Source organism: Corapipo altera, unplaced genomic scaffold (assembly GCF_003945725.1).
Source record: "Corapipo altera isolate COAL_440 unplaced genomic scaffold, ASM394572v1 1b, whole genome shotgun sequence".
Classification (NCBI taxonomy): Eukaryota; Metazoa; Chordata; class Aves; order Passeriformes; family Pipridae; genus Corapipo; species Corapipo altera.
In genome coordinates this window covers 2,386,967-2,407,367 of record NW_020884881.1, presented here as the reverse complement: position 1 = coordinate 2,407,367, position 20,401 = coordinate 2,386,967, and the positions used below count along the sequence as shown (strand labels likewise).

The 20,401-nt window shown below is 34.2% G+C and overlaps 1 protein-coding gene across 5 annotated transcripts in view; it reads left to right on the top strand.

The window, feature by feature from the left end:
- Window positions 1-20,401, top strand: part of GRM8 (glutamate metabotropic receptor 8) — a 333,772-nt gene that overhangs the window by 200,099 nt on the left and 113,272 nt on the right. For all 5 annotated transcript variants that reach the window (XM_027639805.1, XM_027639809.1, XM_027639807.1 and 2 more), the window contains exon 7: window positions 8,048-8,248. In XM_027639805.1, coding sequence (XP_027495606.1) covers window positions 8,048-8,248 — 201 coding nt within the window. The remainder of the gene's footprint in view (window positions 1-8,047; window positions 8,249-20,401) is intronic.

The window sequence follows — 20,401 nt, the reverse complement described above, 5'->3', positions numbered from 1 at the left end:
AAACTTAAAAGCTCTGACAGTCAATAATCAGAGGAAAGTATTTTTATACATACTGCTGTTATGTACTGAAGGTTCTCTGAGTTTAAATGCTAACAGACAATGAATAAATTCAGTTGTTTGTAGTGAATCTTTCCTCTCGCAGATAGCCATTGCCATAGGCTTTGGAGTTACACACTGAAGCCTGCATTAGAATTACTTGCAGCCTGTGGGGTTTTAAAATGGTATCAGTTATTTCCACCTATGTGCCTGGACCAGTACACTAGCAATTTTTTCCCATAGATAGAAATTCCCATTGGTAATGTTTGTTAGAAAACGTAGGTTCTATCTACATAGTTACCTCGAGATATGATTTGTTTTAAACTTGAGAAATTCAGTAAAATATTTGGTTGTCTATTCATGCTAAGACTCACCTGAATACTGACATTACTCTCAGTAAGAAATAAAGCACCTAAGGTTCAAACAACATTTAAAATATTTTTGCTGAGGCAGTTCTTAGATCTCTGTGTTAGCAAACAATAAGCAAATTGTCTCCTTTATCCTCATGTTATTTTGTTCAGAATGCTCATCTAAAACTTTTGACATGGTTTAATTATGACAAACACATCTCATTTTAGAACATAATTAAAACATTTTTCCTGTACCATTTTGATTTGGTGAAAAATCTGTAAAACAATATTTATATTCACAAATCAAACAGACAACTTTTGAGGCTGAAATTCTCTATTTTTTTTTTTAGAATTTAGGGAGTGTTAATTAATGGTAAAACTCATGATTTTACATTTGAAATGGAATTTCATGTGTTGTTAAGTACTGATATATGTAAAACAAAATCTTAAATCCGACAAATATATAAATTAACGTTGTGCATTCAATTTTTATTTTTACAAGTAAAGAAAAATATATATAATTTGACAATTAAAAAAGTGTAATACCATAATAATATAGGATCAGCTGCCTTCCTTTAATATGTGCTAAAACTAGAAATATACAGGAGGGAAAGAGACAGTGGATCACTAATACTTCTAAATGGTATATGGTACAAAATTTGCAAAAGTTTAAGACTCGAGTATAAATGAGATGTAAATCTCTGATTTCTAAAATAAAAGCAGAAGAAACAAGAGGGGACTTGAGTGATATTTAAATGACCATGTAAATATTTAAGAAACCTGCAAAATATATGGAATTATTATATAGAAATCTTTGTAAAAGTTAAGTGTGATTTGCTCTCTGGTGTAAAACCTGGAGAAAAATCTAACAAAACCTATTATGATGTCAGATTTATTAATTACGTTGAATCCTTCCTTAGCAACGCAACAGTCTCTCTACCTTTTATTTAAACTTCTACAATGTCTTTCTTTTTTTCTGCAGGTATGTGCTCTCAGGTTGTCAGAAATATTGTAGCCAGAAAATGAACTGGTATAGGTGAATAGATCTCTACCAGAACACCATTTTGAGGTCTTCTGACAGTAAGATTAGTAGTGGTCTGCCTGCAGTTTCAAAGCTGTAATCTGTTTATAATAAGACCATAAAACTTTTTAAAATCCTATATCCACTTCTGGTTTTGTTCATACTAAATATTATATTCCTACATGGGCAATTCTATTGATATTGACTAGTAATGTACCTGAAAGAAATATTACTTATCCCACTGTATTTTTTTTGATACACTTTTGCTTTTAAATGCGTGGTGTGACTCTTAGTGTGGTTGGTAGAAACCATATCCTATTGTGTCTCTGCTATTTTAATGAAGTCATTAATGTTTAGCTTAACATACACATGTTAGCGAATCTTGGCTCAGCAAGATGATATTTTACATAATATCGCTGCTAGATGTGGTAGACTTGGGTTTTAAATGTTTGAGAGCTCTGAGTGCCTGTGTTCTCCAACTCTATTCACTCTTTTAATGAGCTATAATCAAGCAGTGTGAAGGCATTAATTAGAATAAGGAAAGTTTTTCACTCTGATAACAACATTCAAATTGTTGTTAGGGACTCTCTCAAAGTGCAGAAATGGGAAAAAAATTCTTTTATTAGCAATGCAACCTTAGTTTGCTTTTCTGAGACAAAACACTCTATTAAATGTCACATATAGTATAGGAACAAAATACCCCAATATAATTAGGATAGTGGTTTAGTTCCACTTTAATATATATTATTGTGAATTTTATGAAGTGTTTTGCTGAAACAAATGCTCAATTTACTATGAATATCAGGAAAAATGTTGTGGTATTTCCAATGAAAAATATTTGTGGGCAGGGTAAGAATTTTTAAGGTGCTTCAGTTACAGAACCAGGCAAAGAAAAAAGTTAGTCTTTCATTTATGATGGTGTTAAACTGAAAATTATTGAAGCATATTCACTCAATATGAAATGTTCTTGCTATTTTCTGTTTAAAAAGTGTTTAAAAGATGTGAGGTTTCAGCCCAGTTCTGAGTAGGAAGTTTTTTTAAAAATCTCTGTATGATTCTAGGGATTGAAAAACTGTTTCTTTCTCAGACTTTTGCTAATTGGTCTTGTTGTCATGTCATTTTTTGATTTTGTTTTGGTTTGGATTTTTTGTCTTTTTTTTTGTTGTTGTTAGTTTTTTGTTGTTTTGTTTTGTTTGTTTGTTTGTTTGTTTGATATTTGTGAATTGGTGTAAAGAGGCATAACCTCCAAATAAATACATCAAGGACCAGTTGACTAAATTGCAAACCCATATCCATCAGTTGCTGGAGAACAGTAGACAGTCATTTCACTGTTGCTGCTTCTACATTCTCAATTTTCTTTTTTGGAATGGCTGAGAAAATTGATATAATCCTTAGCTTCCTCTCTGAATTGCTTCCCAAACTGACTGTACTATTACAGAGGAGCCACAGGTTTTGTGATGCTCTCTGTAAACTAAGTCATGCACAAAGCAAGCATCACTGTTACCATGCAGCTATTAGAAAACTCAAATCCCCCACCATAAAAGTATATAATGGCCTTAAGTTTGAGTAAAAGAAGATGATGATCTGCATTATTTGTTCAGACAGAACACACTCCATAATGTGTGAGGAAAACAGCTGAATAATCAGGAAGACTTCAGTGGGAACAACATATGCTCCTGGTTCTTCCTGTTGAGCCTGCTGAAATGGCTTACAGTTAAAACCATTCCACAGCTTTCTGTGGAAAAAATTGTTGCTGCAAAGATGGGAAGTTCTAACCAATTCTGACAAATAGAGGACTATCATGCCTGAGCTGAAGAGCAGGAGATCACTTACGAATTACTGTGTTTTAGTTGTGATTGGTATTGGCCCACACAGAAAATCAATGGCAACACAATATTTATCTTTGATTTCATTTGTTTCCAAGTGCAGCTTAAATAAAATTGTTTTGCAAACCAAGTAATGTGGATAAATAATTTAACAGCAAGCAAAAAATGGACACTGTAGACATGAACTGAAAAAGTGTTACTCTGTATCCAAAATCCGGCTGTCTGCTATCCCAGCAGTTATGATGGAGTCTTCCCTCACTGTTCCCCCATTCTTGACTTACTTCTATACTCTTTCATTATGATTAGGTGGAGCTTGAATGACTTTAGTCATAAATACCTTTGCTACTGATTGATGTAAAGTTCTCTTGCTTTGTATTTAAGGATGCAGTCAAAAAAATAGAGCATATGCCTGGTTGGGGGTGGTTGTACTTTGGAAGCGGGTGTGTGTTAGTATTACAATTAGGCTTCCTCATTCTAGAAGAGAGATTTCACCACAGTTGCTCAGCAGCAAGACATCTTCTCCTATCTCCCTTGGTAGAAAAAAGCTGCATGATTTTATCAACTGCAAAGAAACATGGATTGCCCCTCCCTGCAGGGATTTCTACAGAGCCTGGTAGAGGGGTCTCCACTCTGCTCCACCCTCCATTGTCTCCTCCTTAGCAAGTGCTTACTGTTGTATGGAGAATCATCGTTGAACTGTCAACCACATTCCATCCAGGGAGTAGCAGCTGCATATTACCCCATAATTTCCATACTGCTATAAATTCTTTTAGGATGTGAATATAACTTCTCAGTTTCCTCTAATTTTTACCCCCAACCATATTTCCACAATGTCACAAGTTTCAAACCAGGCATATCCAATTACCTTATTTAAATTTTTTTATATTCTTAAGAGAATAATTGCTAGGAACTTTACTCTGAAGTTTTCCTATTGTCATGGACTTATATGTCACGGAAGTTATTTCTACATGTGCTTTTAGATTATCAATAAGAACAGGGTTTCTAAAGTTTAGTTGAATTATGCAACAGTTGTCATCTAGCAGATTAGTGTCCTGCTGGAGAGATCAGCAACTTAAATTTTGATTGTTTGAGACAGTTGTTTCTATCTCACAGGTGATATCATTGCCCATGTATGAATCCATTATCTGATCTGTCCTACATTAACCTTTATTTACTTAATATATGCTGTTAAGTTTTTAATGAAGATATATTATAAATTATTTTTTTAAAGACCTGATTTATCTTGGTTATGTTCCTTGTAATCTCTTGATTCCCTGTTGATACCTATGGAGTTGACAATGTCACCGACTTCACTTTCTTCCCCCTTCAGATGAGCAGACCCAGTAACATCCTTTTCCATCTAATCCACACCTCACCTTCCTGCTATTATATTCCTTATCTTTCCATGTCATAGCCAAGTTACACCATGCTGAGCAGGATACACAATTACCCCTGCAGCATAGGAACTACAGAATGAAAAGAGGAAATGATGAGAAGGTATAGAGGTAATACATCCAGCAACAGTCCAGCTTGTCACTGTTGCTCAGGAAGTGCAAGAGTTGCTGTAGCAACTCTTTCACCTCTACAGACTCTTATAGGATCAGTCCTGTGTTTCACTTCAGGATTCCAAAAAGAGATTTCAAATTGTTGCATCCAGGAACAGCTAACATATTTCCTGGGCTAGTGTCACCACTCTCCTAGATCTATTAAATGTCTACGTATGTCTGTCTATGTCTTGACATCTTGCCTATGTCTAGTTTGCACTTCTCAACAGCTGAATTGGAAGACCTGCTGGTAAAGACCATGGTATATTTCCCTGGATTTCTGTTGTTTGGAGATCAGAATAGAAAGGGATGGTGTGAGACCAATTCTTGTCTCAGTTCTTGACACACTGTCAGACCACAGGTCTGACAAGTGCAGTTTCAGGAACTGGGAACATCTTCTCACTCTTCGTGATAAAGACATAGCCTAAGAAATTTTAACAGTAGGATGAGAAATTGAAGTGATCAGTAAGAAAGCATTAAAACATTTATTTTACGAGATACAAATTATATTCTTTCAGATCACCAATGTGTGTAGAACCATGCCTCATAGAGCTGAAAGTCAAGCTATAAATGAAACTGTTGTTACTTGATATACAAGTCTGAATAAAAATCATAAAAACATCTTCCAGTTGAGTAATATTATATCTCTAGGAACTGATCTTATTTATGGTTAGACAATACACATAATTTTATTGCTATACATTAACATTTATTTAGGGCAGTGCAGTGCAATTTAAGTTGATGAGTTCTTGTCATCTTTATAAATGTTAGTTTATTTATCTAGAAAGAGAAAATTAAAAGAAACCTCAAGAAGAAAGAACACATAATCCAATCTTCTTTGTTTTTTTTAGTTATACAAAGCACAGAGATTTCTCTTGTCTATTGGCTTCTGGGTTTGACAGGTTTAAAAGTAATAATTCTGTGATGTTCCTCACCCCTTTGTATGCACAGAAACACATTCAGTTCCAAAAAATTGTTTTTTTTTCCTCTGTAGTGTATAGGATAAATTACTTTATGTTCATGTATCTGTGAAGAGTGAAGGTAAAATATTATGCCATGCAATAAATTTATGCAAAAATGTTTTATATGTGTTTAAACTGCAATATAGCATAGGGGAGAACAGTATTGGTTTTTTTCCCTTTTAAAATCTGTAACAGTCAATGCACTTGCTTAAGTGTTTGCAGCTTTTAGTGTTTTATGACTTAGAGTTTATTACAAAAAATGATTCCTCTCTGTCTTTCACCAACCCCCCACCCTTCAACATACACAATTATCTATTTGATATATGAAGGGAATTACATTTATCTTGGAAATTAAAGTGGATGTCCTTCAAATTCCTCCGGTCCTGACTGTCCTGTTTAGAGGATGTGGAAGCTTTGGGGGCACATACAGGTTATTGACTGCTGTGTGTCACCAGCAGTTCTGTAAACCCTATCCTTCACTTGTTGTCCCATATTCCTAGAAAAGGCAGGAGTAATAAAAGTGGATATCATGGACTCTACCCATCACTTAGTGTTAGAAGGTAGTTCTCAAATGAAATAAGTTAATAAATTTGAAAACTAATTAAACTACTTGTCTTCCATCCTTCATGTCCTCTTTTATGTCCAGGCAATGCATTGCAACTAATTTTGTAAATTTCAGCACGTGTAAGGTAAAGTTTTTCCTGTTTATTTATTTATAATGGAGTAGCACTATTAATTATTTTGCCATTCATTAGGTACCATGTCTTGAAAACTGTCTGCAAAGTTACTTGTACAATCACAAAAATGAACTCTTTGCCTTCTTCTCTAAGTGGTTGGTAGCTTTTCAAGAGGCAGTGATTTTATTTCTTTTAACTAATCCCTGAGGAGAAATAAAAGCACATCATCATTTTTCAAGGCTATCTATTGCTGCCAATGCTCAGGGGTGTTTAAAGCACAAACCACTACTGCTTGTCAGATTACAGATTTGTTCATATGTTATCACTGTAATGTGAGATGGTGGTACTGAAGTGTAGCAAACAGAAGGAAGGTTTCTGAGTATACTCCTTAGCTTTTTTTCCATGTCAAATGGGCTAAAGAAAGATCTTGTGTACAGTATGTTTTCAGGCATAAACAAAATACTTTTACAACCTTGAATTCCACAAAATTGAAATTTTAAACTGATAAAATCCTGTGTTTAGATATAAAAAAGAAACATAAATAATATAGAAACTGTTAAGACTTAAAAAAAAAAGCATAAAATTTTACCTCGTTTCTAAATAATGTTGAACAGTATGATTGGATTTTTTTCGAGCTGAATGAGTTGATAACTTGGTAGATAACCTAACTTTTATATTTGTCTTCACTAAGGCAAGAGGAACTTGACAATAAATTTAGCAGGGCAGATTTCACATCAAGATTTGCAGATCTCTTTTTCTGAGGAAAATTAAGATTTTGAGCCTTTGAAATCAGCATCTGAATACCTATAGAAGACATGGGATTTCATGTTGGTTATCCACTTAAAATACAATTTTCCTGATTTTTATTTTTTAACTTTTCCACTTAGTAATATCACCTATTAATGTAAAAAGTTCTTTGGATTTGGACATAGATGATTAATTCAGGCAATTCCTGCAGAATAAAAATTATGTAATGCATTGTTTTCCTCTGTATTCCCTCTGAAGGATAAATGTCCCTGTAGGAAATAGCAGACAGTACATGATTCACAATGTGAAGCATAATTCACTAGCAAATACAGGAAAATGTCATAGAATAAGCACTTCTCAGTATAGAGACAGATGGTCACATCACTTGGCAAGCATTCAGCTTTTTTCTCTGAGATGTTTAAATAATGTTTATCAAACAATAGACAGGGATAAAAATCAAGATAGCCTTAAATTTATCTAAAACAGAATGGCAGGCTGCTCTAGAAATGTATTAGATAACATCAAACAACTGTTGAATGAAAGTCAAAAAGGTGGAAAGAGACTTTTTCTACTGGATTGTAGAAATGCACACATCTATATATATCTTTTCCTTGTAATGAAATGTTCTGTCACCTTTTCTAGCCCAAAGCTCAGTGTACTGTTTATATACCTAGCACAGTGTAAAATGATGAGAGGCAAAAGCAGAAGGCCATATTTTTCGTTCTTTTGTTTATTTATGTGTCAGATAGGTGAATCCTGACTTTACCTGTCAATCCAACTGTAATTATTTATGTCATAATGTGAATTTTTGCATGCAAGTACTCATGCAGGTATACACACATGCACATACAAATAGAAGTAAACTCTTTCTCTTTTTTCTTTAGGCTTAGAAAGAATTGCGAGAGATTCAGCCTATGAGCAAGAAGGAAAAGTTCAGTTTGTCATTGATGCAGTGTATTCCATGGCCTATGCACTGCACAACATGCATAAAGATCTCTGTCCTGGATATATTGGTCTATGCCCAAGGATGAGTACAACTGATGGTAAAGAACTACTTAGCTATATCCGGGCAGTAAACTTTAATGGTAAGTTACATGCACTCTGTTTTTACCCCTCTCTTCTTTAAATGCTTCAGAAGTGACAAGATGTGTTTTATTCTTTATATAGGATACTTTAAGACACAGTGGAAAACAGGATTAGAAGCAGTTCTGCAATTTTTTCCACCTACTCTGAAACCCTGAGTATATTTTTCATCTTAATATTAAGTTACTCCCAAAAGAGGTAGAGGAAAAAATAAGAATCTGTTGATCAAAATATTCTGGTGAAAAGCTACTATTATAGAAACAAGCTGAAGACTCATGCAGTCCTATTGACAGATTAAAATCATCTAACAGATGTTCTTATGTGTTTGCAAGAGAATGAATTGAAAAATTACCTTTTTTTTAAAATTACCTTCTTCTGACACTAATTTCCTTACAGAAGCGAGTAGTGAGAAGTTTGCTTTCAATGTACATATTTAAACCTCAGTTAAAACACTCTCTAGCAGTTCCAGTGTTTTTGCAGTTCATTGGTTTTGACTCAGTAATTTAGAGAGCTTTAACACAACTACAATATATATTTTTAAACAACACTACAATATATTTTTAAACAACACTACACAATATTCTGTGCATCTGGCATCTGCCTGCTGGAGAAATATTACAGGTGCTTATGTTGTTAACAGCAGAGGCCAATGAAGAACAGGATTTATTTATGAATGTAGATTTGAAAAGTGTAGAACATACTTGATGGTGAAATAAAATTGCTGAAAACCTAAATGATTTCATTAGAAGTCATAATTATTGTAGACTATATTTACCACTACTTACAAAGAAATGGAGCAATGTTCTTTGCTCTGTTTTGGTTGGAGTTTTTTCCTTACTTGGTGGTAGTTCATGTACTACACATGCCTTCGAACTATGCAGAGAGAAGCACTGTCTATCACAATTTATTCCAATGACCTCAGCTGCCATCCTTGTTGAAAAAAGCACAAGGTCATTTTGAAATTAACTTCTGACTGGAAGCTTTTTTTGCTTTAGGTAATATACCAGACCATTTGGTTTATAAAAATGTTGACTGTAGTCCAGTTTTTTCTTCCTATGCAATTTTCATGAAAAGGGAATCCCTGTCTCCAGGAATATAAAGTTGGAAGGAGTCTAAATGATTCTTTAGTGATTTTAAAGAACACTTGGAACATAATATGTTACTGGAAAATGGGAAATGTGATGATGACAAAGGTAGGCAGCATACTGTAAGGTTTGCAGTGATAATTACCTACATTTCCAGTAGATGTTGTTCTAGGTCTCCTGGTGTTGTTAAAGCACATAGTGATCTATTTTCATTTGATAAACTTGAAAGTTTATCATAAAAATATAAGCTGTACACTTCATATGAAACCTTCCTCTCCCTAGATAATTGTATTTCATCAATATCTGTCATGATGTCTGTTACTGACTCTAAGTATTGCAACAAGGTGAGACAAAAGCATTCTGGACACTAATGAAAAATATCTCTTTTCGAAATAGTGATTTACTGAAAGATAGGAAAAAAAAATAAAAAAATAAAGAAACATTTATTTGAGGTTAATATTCTGAACCATGGGATGTGTTAAATGTTCCCAGTACTAGACTGATCCACATTATGTACTGGTGTACCAATTTTTTGGGTGTGTTATATGCCCAAATATTTTATTTTCTCTGTCATTCATTGGGAGGCATAAGCAGATGGTCTTAAACACTTTACCTTTTCCTATTAATCCAAAATTCCTGTTGCTCTCAACAGCACTACTATTGTGTCTCACATAGGTGAATATTTACATAGGTTACCAGACCCCCTTGCTGGCTCTTGACAGTAGTGCTCTGTGTCGATTTTGCTGTGCATCCTAGGCTCAGTCATTAATAATGTGTTATATTAAAAATGAGCTGACACATGATAGGAAAATCCTACCTTTCTCAGGTATTCAAAGTACCATTTTTTTACCCTAACAATCACAGGATAATAGCACCGCTGCAGTTATCAGGGACCTCTGGGGATCACCTACTCCAAACCTCTGCTTAGTTATGGATCAACCAAATCAGGTTACTTAGGACCATGCCCAAAATGTGTTAAATATCTACAGAATTCTCTCTGAGTAATCAATTCCAATATTTTATCATCTTCACAGTAAAAAAATAATTTCTTATGATTAAATACTTTTTCCTATGTTTTAGAATTAAGCTTCTGTTCTTCAAGGTGATAGTAATTTCTAATATCAAAAAGTAACTGGCATTTTTGAGACAGGCAGTTTTTCTTTTTATTCAATGTATCCATTTCCCCCCATGATCTTACCCTTATGCATAATAAACCAACTTCTCACCACTCTTAATTCAGTCCATCCCTCTTAACCAATGTGGTAATGACTGGGTGCAAGTCCAATTAATGTGTTGCCACATTCAGCTTAGTGGGTTTCACCTCACAAAGTGTGACCTCTGTTATGAAGGTCATTTGTCTGCCTTATGGAGGATATTTACAAGGGTAAGAAAAAAAATATATTTCTGTTTATGGGAGTAACTGTTTTGCTTTAGATTGCAAGAAATCACTTTGAATTGTGTTTATTTTTGTTTGGTTGGTTTATTTTAATTTAAAAATGATGAAGATTTATTCCCCTGAAGGATTCATCTGTGTAATATTCCATGACACCTTCATGACTGAAGGATGATCATAACCACCAGTACACAGTATACTGATGTGATTGATATGACATTTGTTTCTGCTTAGATATTCTTTCAGTTTTGTCCTAAATGCAGAAAACCTCACAGTTCATCATGATTTTAAAGTGAATAGAACTTCTTAATTTGTAATAAAAACAAAGAATTTTTTTTGTATACAAGATGTGAATTACTGTAGACTCCTGTTTTACTATTGCCTGTGTTTTTCATTGGACAGATAGGAAAGTGTGTGTCTAAAACCAGTTCCTTTCCATTTACAATGTTTAACAATTAATTTAATTTCATGGAATAAGAAACTGCTGTGTGTATCTAAAGAGTTTTTAAACAGTAGGAAATCTAAAAGCAGTATGGTGAGGTATGGCATACTTAGTTCCTTAAGTTCTTGATGGTCACTGTTAGTAGATCGTAACAAGCCCATTATTCTTTGACCAAAGAATGCTTAGACCTTTCAAATACTTCATGGTTCTGCTTATCTTTCTTTTTCCCATCCAAAAAATGAATGCTATGACTTTATGTTGTTCTTATTTTAATAAGGTGCCACATTTGAAAGATTTTTTCCTACCACTCTTTGTATCCAAATGAGATATTTATGTGAAACTGATGTTTTGTATTTAAAGCTATGTAAAGTGAAGAGTTCTTCTGTTAATTAGGTTTATAAATTGCGATATACCCAATAGTAATTGTGGCATGATCTCCTATCACATTACTTTAGTGTTCTCTTTCTATTTAATTTTGTTATTCTGTCTACAAAACAAGCAGATGCTTTATAAGAGTTTTTATCCTGGTATGTATCACATGCACAGAAGTGCTCTGCTGAATCCAACACAAGTGCTTATCATTTAACAGAAATAGGACTTGAGCGTGCATTTGTGGTGGATGGAGGTGTTTCAAAGGTGGTTTGGTTTTGCTTTTAAGAAAAAGATTTATCTTTGCATTTTCTTCTAGACAAAGAATGGCAGCATGGATACAGTGCTATTTCTTGGGCAGGAATAACACACTTTCTTTCTCTGTCTGTCTGTCTCTCTCTCTCTTTCTCTTCCCTCCCGCCTCCCTCCCACCTCTCTTTATAGGTAGTATAGGGTAGCTGGTCTTTTGCCACCTTTAGTCATATATTTGTATTTATATTTACATTAACACATTTTAGTATTTCCAGGGATAAATGGCAAGAAAATGTTCCACACTTCAACACAATATATTTACAGATATTACAATATGAGTCTTACACTGAATCATAAAGTAAAGGCAGCACTTGACCTGTACTCTCATACATGCAAACAGACATCTAATTTGCTTTGGTGGGCTATTTATCCCGGGGATTAACATACTTTCTACTTTGACTTTTTTTTCTGTGAACAGTGTTAACTGAGAAGGAAGCAGAGAATAGGTGTAAGCACTGTCTCTCCCTGACATCAGTGCTTAGGTAAATGTTGTCTGGAGGTCACTGCAATAGCACTTCCTTCTCCTGGTGAAGAAAAGACTTAAAATATATTTTAAATCTGTGTAACCTTTTGTTTCTTCTTATCTGGGCAAAGTAAAGCAACTGTGTTGCTTGCTGGGATTTTGTGACAAATATGCAATAACACTGGAACAGGTTGCTTGAAAAAGTTGCGGTGTCCCCATCCTTGGAGACAGAGACATTCAAAACCTGACTGGATATGGGCAACCTACTCTAGTAGAGGAATTGGACAAGGTGATTTCCAGACGTCCCTGTCCACCTCGGTCATTCTGTGATTCTAAAACAGTAACTGGACTTAAAAGAAAGAAAAGTATATAACTTAACCCTACTTTACAATACTTTATTTTTCTTGAACTAATTTAATAATCTAAGTGTACTTGTAAGCCTTGGTGTTACTTAGTTTTTAGGTATGTTAATTTAATGCCTTTGACAAAAGGCATTTAATACCTTTGACAAAAGGTGTCTGCACACACAGACACACTCATGCATGCAGAGTTAACCCTGTTTAAAAAGGAAACACCAAAAAAATTCATCCAAAAAATTCATCCTCTAAGGGCAGAATAATACTAGAGAATAAAAATAAAAGAACATAAACTAGCAGGTTAACTCAAAATAAGGTGTCAACACTTGTAAACTAAAAATTAATGATCACTTTACACTGTATTTTTTTTTAATGAGAAAATGGTATCTACACAGGACTTAAAAAAAAACCCAAAAAGAATAATGAGATTTCTCATGGAGAATTTTGAACCCTCCAGAGAATCATTACTGTGGAATCATCTGTTTACAAAATTAGTCTTCTCCTGCTATCTTTTGAAGTTGCAAAGACGTCAATCTATGCAAAACTCTACTGACTTAATATTCAGCTCAGACTGTTTTAAATGTTTTCTAGAAGAAAGCTGAAACCTCTCTATTCTCTCACTGAGTACAAAATTTGCATTCTCAAGTCATTATTTATCATTAAAACAGAAGCTTTAAAATGGTGCACTTACAGGCTGATAAGTTTTGACATTTTTTGAGGCATAAAGAATAATAGAACTAAATGTCCCACATAAAATGTACTGGTGCTATGCTTTTCTCTCACATTTTTAAAAATCCTACTATCAAGTCTATAACTACCCACAGAGAAAAAACCCACCCATTTTTAAAATAGTTAAAGTTGGGCATACCTTGCAGTTTTTGCAATTTATGAGTTCTTATACGCAGTGGATAATTTAGGGGTTTGTACTTCAGAAACACTTAGCATCATATGATACCACTGCTACCACATTCTGATAGGGTTAAAAACTATCTAAGTATAATGTGAGATAATAGCAGACGAGTAGATCAGATAGGGACAAATAAGATTAACAATGAGTTGGGAAGGGCTGAACTCTGCTGACCTTGCTAGGATTTACTGTGGTAGCAAATCTAATTTCACTAATCTGTACTATGCCGAAAAAATAGATACTAATTTCAATTGCAGAAGTGGGAGTGGCAGGGAGGAATGTCTTCTGCAGTTTTATTAAGATCTGTGATGTTTGTTCTGTCATAATTAAATCACGTCATGATTCTATGTAATTTTTTTTTTTTTAAGTCTTGATGGTACAGAGGAATGTTTGAAAACATGGTTAAAGCTTAAACTAACATAGACCTAAATTCGTAGAACCCCAGATTTCAAAATTATTTTCATATACTTTTGTCATGGTTTCAGAAGGGTCTGACTTGACTTGTGAATGCACTGGGGACTATGGAAGACCATTTGTAACAAAGATTCCTGATGTGTAGTTTCCCTAACCTTTATGTTACATGAATAAAGGAGTTGTTACTGCTGTTAATTTATTATTGGGGATAAGCAGGGAATGATTTCAAATAAATTCTGCTTTGGCATGCTAATTATTTCAATGGAATTAATCCAAGTGACTGTACAAGAAACTAAAATTGTACAGTGATCTGAATCACTCTTAATGGATTTAAGTAATGTATGACCATAATATAAACATGCACAACAGGCAAAGCTTGGAGCTGCTGTGATTCTGAGGTACCTCACGATTTCATGTGATTAAAACCAGTGATTATGAAAATGCTGGGTGTGAAATTAGAAGGTAAAATCTAAACATGAGTTCAATTTATAGCTGTGCTCTTGCTTATGTACAGATAAGTACTGATTAATTGAGCAATATATATGCTCCACATACAAAATTCATGATGTAGAACTTGATTGAGGTCAATTCTGTTTTGAGGAACAAGGTCTAATTCATAGGGTATTTTAATAATTAATATGTAAAGGAAGGTGATAAAGGATATACTCTCATTACCCAATGAAAAATGATTTGCATCTCTTGATAAGTAAGTATATTCAGATATATTAGACTACAGGTTTCTAATATGATCAAATGAAAAACTCAAGCTGTAGTAAAAAACAACCCAGTGAAAAAGTATCTGACTGCAAAGAAACTGGATCCGTATTGCATGTATTTTTTTACCTTTTAATCAGCGTAAGACACATCACAGTTTCAGTTCTACAGTGTTTTAAGCCCTTCAGATATCCTTACCATTATTAACAGGAAGAAGGCCTAGTTCATAGTTTGAGGAAAAGAACACCTTGACAAGCTTCCTAACTTGAACGTTTAAATTTAAAATCTCCTCTTAAATCTATCAAATCAAGTAAGAATGTTTGTACAAGTTTTTAATTTTCTCTTATGGTGATTTATGAAACATTTGATAAGACAATAGCAAACCATCAAGACAGTTGTGAGGGGAAATGGATTCGTTTTTAGTACCTCTGTAACTGAATAATGTGAGTCTTTTTCATTTTCCTAGAACACCTTTTACTTACAAAATGAAATAAAACACATTAGAGAGAATATCAGGGTAAAAAACACAAGAAGGATTTTGTTAAAGGTATTTGATAGTATAAGTAAGCTGTATTTATAATTCATTCATGTAAAATGTGATCTATCTGGTAGGACCCAATATGGGACAAACTCAAAAAGTAGAGCAATTCTTCAGGGAGATCACTCTCAGAGAAATTATCTTAAAAAATCTGACATTCTAATATAAGGATGACAACAACAATTTCTTTATGTTAAGGGGAATAACAGTGAAATCAGTTTGGCTAAATACTGTAAGGTAGGAATTATAGTGAGGAGAGAATAAATTTGTAATTAATAGACATTGCTGACATCATCAGACAGCACTGTTTAGTTTTTCAACTCTAGGGAGATGTACTCAGCAGTAATCAACCAAGTTCAGACCTATAGTCAAAGCAGTACTGGATCCAAGAGCAAGTTAGACATGTTAGACCTTATTACTAGATGTGACCTTAAGCAAAGACAGGGAGAATCCGAGCAAACTAAGCAAGTCATTCAGGAGGAAGGTGGTGGGATTCATTTCATCCCTTACAGGCCCACAGGTTTCCCTCAGTTTTGGTATCCGGTGAAGTCTACTGTGTCTCATTCTTCAGCAGTCAGCTATGAGTCACAGAGTTATTCAGAGGCTGGTTAAAGCATTTCTAATAGCATGAATTATTAAGTATGTGGAAGATAGTTTATCTTAGAAGCTTCTCCATTTCAGCAAAGGAAGCATTTCCTATTATTTCTGAGGATTAAGATATCCAATAGTTTTGACCACACACCAGGTTATGTTTTATGCTGAAGAGATTGGACCCAAAATGTTGCTCCCCATAGTCTTACCCAAATCTCTCCCTTGTAAGCCTGAAACAAAATAGATTTGATACACAAATTCCCGAGGTGTTCTAATTTAAATAGAGACTGTTTCTCTCAATCCTCTATAATCAGAATTGAACATTTGATAATTAAAGGGGAAATAATTTGTTGTAAAGATTTTAGTTGCAATTCTGTGGATTCTATGCATTCAAAGTGATAATGCATTAGTGAGGCTTCCATATTAACATTTTTCAATTTGTGCCAATTTCTTTAGGTTATTAACTTTTAGAATTACATCACTCTTTAATAAAAAAATTATTTTGGAATATAGGAAATACAGAATACTCATTGTTATTAGTTGGATTTGCAAGCCTGAATTCTTTTAAGCTAAGTCATAGCATTTGACACAGACTCATGGCTTTGAAAGTAGTGCTTCTCTCTGTTACTTACATCTCTGTTAACAGTCAACTTGACTGCTACTCTACTTGAATACAGTTTTATTTGCTGGTATTTGAGCTAATTTTTTTAAAGATAAGAAGATTTTTAGAGGATATTCATCTACATTTCAGAGTATGGGTGTTTAACTACTCTATTGAAATTTACACACCAGTCACATCTTTAAACCCACCAGTTACAGTGGGTGATGTTTTATTATCTGGTATGATTAGCTTTGATTCTGGCTTGCCTAAATTTTAGGAGTTCAGCTGGAGAGTGAAAGGATGTGGTACCACCCTCAACATTGTCAGGATAAAGAGGTTTATGCCTCTGAACAGTTCTAGAAGGGAATCAGAAATATTTAGTGCAGCATTGCTAACTCTACTTTGGATGAAGATGGTAGAAACACTGGAGCTTTGTTCTTCTCCAAAACTTTTAATATTAGTTTGGGATTCAAATGTTCACTAGACAAATAAAACAATTGACTTCTAAGCCTTTAATCCAAAGGAATCTGAAGTCATTTCTCAGGAGTTAGCCTTAAACAAGCACAGGGCATGACTGGGAGAATATTCTGCAAGACTTCCTAGAAGTCTTCTCCAAATGGACTCTCAGTATCCTAACTCAATAGAACGAAGTGGCTCTTAGTTTATATAAAGTCATAATTTTCATTGTATTTTTACTCTAGTGAAAGTAGAATTAGATATTAGGAAGAAATTCTTTACAGAGAGAGTAATCAGGCATTAGAATGGGCTGCCCAGGGAAGTGGTGTATTCTCTGTCCCTGGAGGTTTTTAAGATGAGACTGGATGTGGCACTTAGTGCCATGGTCTAGTAACCACAGCAGTAGTGGATTAAGGGTTGGACTTGATGATCTCAGAGGTCTCTTCCAATCTGGCTGATTCTATAATCCTATGAAACAGCTATAAAAGCGTGACTCCTTATTCCTACCAAACCAGAAATTAAACAAGAAATCTTATGCAGTTGGAATTTTTTATTTATTGAGCACCATACACAAAGAAGACCTGTCATCAACATCTGGGTAATTTTTCATTTTCATTCAGATGAAAATTTTCTGTTTTATAAAAGATGAATTACAAGTTACTCTTTGGTATTAAAGCACTATATCTGTATTATCTCCAAAGGGTTAGAGAAGCTGGTACAATTTTGAACTATTATTTTTTGCTAATAACCTTTTTTTTTGCCCTATAAGAAAACAAAAGAAGCCAAATCAAAGCCAACCAACTTTGGATAGAGAAAGAAACTATCAAGATATTACCGTAGTTTTAATATAAAGGATAAAACTTAGCTTTAGGAAAAAAAAAAACCCAAACAGACTTCCTTGTAATAATGATGTTTGATTATTCTATCAATCACTTTTATTTTCTTTCAACGAACAGTGAAAAGTTAGGTGTTAGGCTATCATGAAATAAGTATCTTTCAAGTTTCTTGTAACATCCTTGCAATGTGTGAAATGTAGCTTGATTACATAGCACTCTGATTAAAAGAATTTTCACAGAAATGGGAGTTAAGTTAGTTAAGTTCATTCTTGCAAGAGCCCAAAAATTTGTGCAATTTTTTAAGCAACAGTTTTGCTATCTGTCTGTTCCTGTAGTATGTTTTTGAACTTTCAGTTCTAGGTCTATGCTATCTACATGTCTCCTTGTAACATTTTTCCACATTTTAGCTTAAAGCAAATAAAGATTCAGAGTTGCTAAAGACATTTGTAATTAGAATTTAAAAATATAACCAATAATAAAGGAGTAGAAATTTAGATCTATTCATGTTTAATTAATCAAGGAAAAAGTGATTGCAATAAATTTTTCGTCTTAAATCTATGCAAATATCACAGTAGTTAGAAATTGATCCTGGTTACAACAGTCCAGATGTTTCCAGTGCTTGGAAGTATTAAAAGCTATGGAGTCAACCTGAATGCCTTGGGATTAATTAATACTTTCTTAATTAATTTAACTCACCCTTTTTATTTCACATTCTGAAAAGGAATGATATCATTCAGTTTGCACAAATTTTTCTTGAAAAGTAGATATTAAATTTTACCTGTTCATTATTTAGTTGAAAAAATCCATCAGCCAGTCAGGAACTCTCAGAAATATTATGTTTATCAACACTCAGTTTATAAAGTTTCAGTAGAAAATATAATATTTATTTTAATGAGTCTGGAATACTGGTGTTGATCAACTGTACCGGAAACCAGCTGTAAAAAGTAGTCACCTTAAAAGTTTTAAAGAAGTGCTGAAAAGACAAGAGAAAGCAAAATCCAGGTCAGTTGGTGAGTAAACATATAGGAAAAAGTTGCATTTACAGCTACTTATTTTTGTTGTGAGTATCATCTAGTCACTTAGATGTGGCTTCAAGTTTGGTTGTTGCACTTACTCTATACTGGAAGATAGTTCCTAAGAATGTGAAAAGCATCTTAGGAACATAGTGGTTACCTGAGCTGTCTGAGGAATACAAAACATCCTGAGATTACAGACATGCTCCCTAATAGGTATGTCTATTTGCAGGAGTAGAAGACTAGTACAGTTAGAGATAGTCCTTGATATTCACTAAGTGAATATTTCCCTGGGAGCTGTATGTTTTTCAATGGAAAGGCGAGGGAGTTTGTATTTACTTGTGGTAGGCAGAGGATAGAGTTTGTACAGACCTGATGGCAAGAAAGTACTTTTGTATCACCCACGCACGGTATCCTACCCCTTCCTCAGAATTTCTTTTCTTACATATACTCATCACACTCTTTAAAATAAGAAGAAGTGAAAAATTCTGTATGTTGCATCTCATGGAGACCTCAGTACCTTTTGACTGAAAGGCTAAGCAAACAGATATAATCACAGAAGAGACATTATTGCTCACTCTGAGCTCCAGCTGGATCAATGTTTGGTTTTCCTGTTTGACTCTGCAGCTACCCTAGGGCTACCGTGGCCTTGCTCCAATATAGCTTGATCCTGACTTGAGATACAAAAATGTATTGGCACTGTTCCTGTATCACACATAATCACATTTTATAAATATATCCCTAGGTAGTGTTAAGTCACAACTCATAATATGGCCAGTTATGGTAGCTATGTCCCACTTTTTAGAGGTGATTATTATGCATTTTAAAAGCAAATAAAAATGATATATTTTTGTGAACCTCGACTCATCATCTGCATGCAGGATGTGCAGCTACAGGGCAGTTAGACTCCTCGAAACATGCCAGATTGTGCAAACTTGAAAGACTTAGTGCAGTCTCTTGGTTCTTCCAAGTCTCTACCCAGAGATCTGAAGAGAAAGCCTCAGGACATTAGAGTCCACTGCTTATCATGTTAGAGAAAAACAACTAAAGGTGCTTGGAAATAATCCGTATATTGACACAGAGCCACTGTGGGAAGGTTTCTGCCAAACCAGCTGGCATTTGAAGGCTCCTGCTCTTGATAGTTACAAATTGTTGTATTGATCCTCCCTTGTACATGGACTAACTGCAGCTCAAACACTGATAATTTTTTCTGTGTTTTTCACTTTCACTATTTCTTACCAGCGAGGGATATTGTTCATGCAGAATGGGCTTAGGCAAGTTTCTTTCTTACCTGAACTTAAAATATTCATGATTTTGTTCTTGTTGTAATAAGTGAGTTCTCCTAATTCTGAGGAGTGTGTACAATGAAAAGAAATTAATATTCAAGCAGATGTTCCGAAACCTAAGTTGTTATTTCAAGTTCTTACTGCTTGCATCAATTTACACAGCAAATGTGAATGCACAAGTGTAGATGTGGTTTAAATATAGCGTTTTAATGAATTATTTAATGATACATAGACACAACTGGCTGTTATCTCAGTCTACAAAATTTTTGAAATAAAGACATGAACCATTCTCTCTAAACACCCTGAACCCCTATTCAGAGGTAATTTAAGCTAAATTATTTTGTTTTGAATAGCAGAAACTTGTCCCTCCCATGGAGAT